The sequence below is a fragment of the Eufriesea mexicana genome, unplaced genomic scaffold, assembly GCF_001483705.2.
Source record: "Eufriesea mexicana isolate 0111107269 unplaced genomic scaffold, ASM148370v2 scaffold124, whole genome shotgun sequence".
NCBI lineage: Eukaryota > Metazoa > Arthropoda > Insecta > Hymenoptera > Apidae > Eufriesea > Eufriesea mexicana.
Window position 1 is genome coordinate 3,043,455 of NW_016908357.1, and position 4,793 is coordinate 3,048,247.

General features: G+C 32.2%; 2 protein-coding genes across 2 annotated transcripts in view; both read left to right on the forward strand.

Annotated features, from left to right (window-relative positions):
* Positions 1–524: 524 nt before the first annotated feature.
* LOC108555503 (uncharacterized) lies at positions 525–2,772 on the forward strand. The gene is made up of 6 exons (XM_017911163.1): positions 525–652; positions 713–882; positions 958–1,206; positions 1,296–1,456; positions 1,532–1,621; positions 1,699–2,772. Exons 1-6 carry the CDS (start codon positions 528–530, stop codon positions 2,770–2,772), a joined length of 1,869 nt encoding a protein of 622 aa, XP_017766652.1. The 5' UTR covers positions 525–527.
* Positions 2,773–3,369: 597 nt separating this feature from the next.
* The window catches only part of Nfs1 (Nfs1 cysteine desulfurase), a 2,592-nt gene continuing 1,168 nt past the window's right edge, over positions 3,370–4,793 (forward strand). Inside the window, exons 1-7 of the mRNA XM_017911066.1 lie at positions 3,370–3,475; positions 3,547–3,626; positions 3,706–3,822; positions 3,913–4,050; positions 4,133–4,338; positions 4,406–4,527; positions 4,595–4,752. Of these exons, the coding sequence (XP_017766555.1) occupies positions 3,370–3,475; positions 3,547–3,626; positions 3,706–3,822; positions 3,913–4,050; positions 4,133–4,338; positions 4,406–4,527; positions 4,595–4,752 (927 nt within the window). The remainder of the gene's footprint in view (positions 3,476–3,546; positions 3,627–3,705; positions 3,823–3,912; positions 4,051–4,132; positions 4,339–4,405; positions 4,528–4,594; positions 4,753–4,793) is intronic.

Here is a 4,793-nt window from a genome sequence, read left to right on the forward strand (position 1 = left end):
TGTCTTACAAAGGGAACTTCGAATCGGTATACTAAAAGTCTACTGTCGTGACTTTAAAATATTTTATTTCAACGGACTCTAATATTTTCAAGTTCCAATAGAAGTAAGATATGAAATATGAAAGACACAAGCAAATGAAAAATCGCGACTTTTCACGATTTTTTGTCTTGTATAAATTTTATTCAAATATAAAATTACTAGATATTGATTCTGAAATGTATTGCAATACCAACTTAGACACATTGTACATGTTTCAATCGAGTACATAGGGTTCGTTTGGTAACTAGCTATAACCTAAGTTGTAACTAGTGTTACTCTTCTGTCAATAATAACAACAAATTCAAGAATTGGTTAGGTATGCAATAATCGCACATAACATGATAACAATGATGCATTGTTTAAAGTATCTTTCTACTATTTAATTAAATTTTCTCTGTCATGAGTGACTAATGTGAAACAGATTGGAGTCAGTAATCATGACCTGATCCTATAAAGGTTAATTTTTTAATAAATAAACACAAAGAAAGATGGAAACAGCATTAGTTGCAGAGCCTATGGAAGATAGCCCTGAGAAAGTTCAAACAAGTCCTCCAATACAAGTAGTAAGAGTACCAGTAAAACACGCGAACCTTGGAATAAGAAGTCATGCCATGTAAGAGACTAATATAGAAAAAAATGTTTCTTACATGATTAATGATTACTCGTGTTTCAGGGATATGAGTACAATGGTAGAACTTACTTCTTTTAGCACACTTGGAAAAATACAGCCTTTTTTAGTTACTATAACAACTACTGCAGCTTTGTTGGTAGATCTACATTGTCATTTAACAGATAAAGAAGTTTGTGGCTATTTAGGTGGTCACTGGGACATTAATTCACATAGTAAATATTTCTCTAATGCTCGATGCAGTTAATAGATATTTTTATTACTAATAATTGCATCTCATAAAATAATAGATCTATCTATAACAACTGCCTTCCCATGTCGATATTCTGGTAAAGATAAATCAGCTGCAGCTGCAGTTGAAGCCGAAATTGCAAGAGCTATGGAATGGAAACGTGTGACTTTAGTTGGATGGTACCATTCTCATCCTAGGTCCCATGCTTCTCCTTCTCTTAGAGATGTTGATTCTCAATTGGATTATCAAATTAAAATGAAAGGACCGAGTGATAATGGTTACACACCATGTGTTGGTTTAATATGTTGTAAGTTTCCTTTGATAAAACACTTTGATTTATTATGTAACATTCAAAAATTATATATTCAATGGATTAAAAGAGTATATTCATTATAGCACCTTACAATACAGATGGCAGCTGTTATGAGTCAAATTTTAATGTTTTTTGGTCTCTACCACCTCCAGAAAATCGGCCTCATGAATATCCAAGACCAATGCTTTTGAGTTATACACTATCTCAGGAGCATTTCCTTTCTCAAGATACATTAGAGGAAATTGTAAATATATATTTATATTCAGTTAATAATTCAATAAAGGTAGCTGAATACATCTTTATGTATTTGTCATTTTAGAGAAGATGTATAGAGTATTATAGAAGTGAAGGGGGTATTGATTTTACTGCCAATTTTAATAATAATACCACTTATCTTGAACGTTTAAGAGTAAGTAAATGAAAAACAACATAAAAATGAAAAATAACTTAAAAATTAGTGATACTAAAGTATCTTGATATCTTAAGTGTTCTTTAGCGTCCAAATTACCCGGTCGTAATAGATCGAACGGTTCATATTGGGATGTGATTAGAGAAATGATTTGTCCTGGTTCTGAAGATGGGGCATCACCTGAATTTCTAGCCATGAAATTTCCATTGGTGCCAGTCACAGAATCACTTGTACCGTCAGTTCCACCAGGAGTTGGCCTTGCACCTAATAATGCAGCAGTCTTCCTTACACCTGTAAATTTCAAGCCTGATGGTGCTATAATTACTCCAGCATCAAAACCTTTTGTGATGCAACCATCTACTTCCAGAGATAATATTAAAAAAGATATTATAGCTACAGATACTGCATCCATCACACAATTAAAGGATGGTAACTCTACATCTAAACAACATATGTCAGCATCAGATGTGATGCCTAGTTTTCAATCCGGGGAGCTTACAGTTTCTGTAAAAAATGCTAAATGCGATTATGATTTCGCACCTACTGATTTTTCAAAAGTATCCAATCCTCTCGGAACCGATACAGGAATCAATAAAACACGATCATCCACAACACCTGATTTCCCTTTAGCCGATATAACGCAACAAATTTCAAAATTCTCAGATCTATCAAAATTAGCTAATTTTTCTACAGCAGACCTAGCAAAACTCTCTGGATTTCCTATTCCAGATTTTGCAAGAACATCGTCACCATCACCATCTGCATATATGCGTAATATTGCGAATTTGTTTGGTCCAATCGGTAAAATTTCTCCAGCAAGAGATATTGAATCGAACGAACGTAAATCAAATGATTTTGGTATGGTTGATCCTATTCAATCTCCGTTCAAATCGACTAGTGGATCTACAGAAACTTGCAGAAACTTTTCTGCGGTTCCAGAAGACTATTCGACTGAACGAAAAAAGATGGAAGTACAAAATGATACTGTGAAGCTCAATCGATCGAATGAATATCAAGGAACTGAAGATTTATCAATTTCTAAATCAGAATTTGGTGGAATGTTGGATATGACCACAATGCATAAGAAGCAACAACAATCACAAGCTAGTGATATGGGCGATTCATTAAATTTATCGAAAGATCGTCAATAATTTTGGCATACTTATCAGTATTTTACAATTGTGATTACCTGTATATCTTTACATTATATTGTCTGTCTGCATAATTTGTACTCTTATGTTTACTACTTACAATATTTATAAGCAAATTAAATTATTTTTTTGTAATTCTGAAGATACTCAAATTTTCACATTTACTGTAATAATAAACGAATGTTTTTTTAGTAATTGACCCTGTCCATATAAATTTAACTCCATGTTAAAAATAATATATTTTATCTATATCTGTAAATGTAGGTATGCATTTTTGAAGTACTATATACATAGATAAAATTTTGTATAGTGTTGCATCACTTTATGCCGTAGTTGCTGAATGTAAATATATATTTACGACGAATGAATCAGTAAGTAACTGTCAAGTTTGTCGAAGATATCTCTTAAGTGTGCTACGTTTACGGTCGAAAAGCATAATTTCTATATTTGAAATCGAGTAGACAATTCGGAAAGTATCTAGATGGAAGTTGGGAATAAAAGTATACACAATAAGTATTAGGTTATTTTTGTGGTTAGAACATGAGTTCCGGAAACCGTGGATAAATCAAAATAATTTGTGCTTTTATACGAATTAACATGTTTCGGCCGACAAGAAGTTTATTATACTTGTTGAATCGTGTTCAGAAATGCCGTGCTGTGCACACTAATAGTCAGAATTTATCAGAAATTACGGAATATGAATGTAAGGATTGTATTTTATGCAATTATAATATATCATTGATTCTTGTCTGTAAACGTGTGATTGAATTACAGCTGTCATCTCAGATGAATACAAAAGAGGACCTGCAGAAGGCAGGGCACTTTATTTGGATGCTCAAGCAACTACACCATTGGTAAATATGATATAATGAATTACAATATAATATTTAACATTGAAGCTAAAGTTTCTTAATTATCGTATATGCGATGTAGGATCCCAGAGTACTTGATAAAATGATGCCGTATCTTACATTCTTTTATGGCAATCCACATTCCAGAACTCATATGTATGGATGGGAAACAGAAGCAGCTGTAGAACAAGCGCGTAAAGTTAATATCATATATAATATAAATTTATAAAATTCATTGAAAAGAATTATACTTTAATAGAATAATAATTAAATGTTCCATTTCTAATAGCAAGTAGCAGCTTTAATAGGTGCAGATAATAAAGAAATTATATTTACATCTGGAGCCACAGAATGTAATAACATAGCTGTCAAGGGTGTTGCAAGGTTCTACAAAGAAAAGAAGAATCATATTGTGACAACTCAAATAGTATGTTAAGCGTATTGAACAATACATTGTCATGAATTTTAATGTTTTTTTTATATATAATTTAATCATTTTTTTAATGCAGGAACACAAATGTGTATTAGATTCTTGTAGAGCCTTGCAAGCAGAAGGATTTGATGTTACTTATATTTCAGTAAATCCAAATGGTCTTATTGATCTTAATGAATTAGAAGATGCAATTAAACCAACAACCTCCCTAGTTTCAGTCATGATGGTAAATAATGAGATTGGTGTACAACAACCAATTGCAGAAATTGGTGCTATTTGTAGGTAAGAAATTTTATGTTATAAAATGTACTGACTTGAGCTTAATTAAATGATAATATCAATGTTATAGGAAAAAGAAGGTTTTTTTCCACACAGATGCAGCTCAAGCAATTGGCAAAATCCCAATTGATGTTAATGCTATGAATATTGATTTAATGTCTATCAGTGGTCATAAAATATATGGTCCAAAAGGTATATTTAAAACATATTTTTGTGATACTATTTCATATACAAATCTTTTTATTTGTGGAATTTTAAGGAATTGGAGCTTTATATGTGAGAAGAAGACCAAGAGTGCGCGTGGAAGCAATTCAGAGTGGTGGTGGTCAAGAAAGAGGTATGAGGAGTGGTACTGTTCCAGCACCTTTAGCAGTGGGCCTTGGTGCAGCTTGTGATTTAGCACAAACAGAAATGGAGGTATTGTAGTTGTAAACTATATATGTATAAACTTATATTTT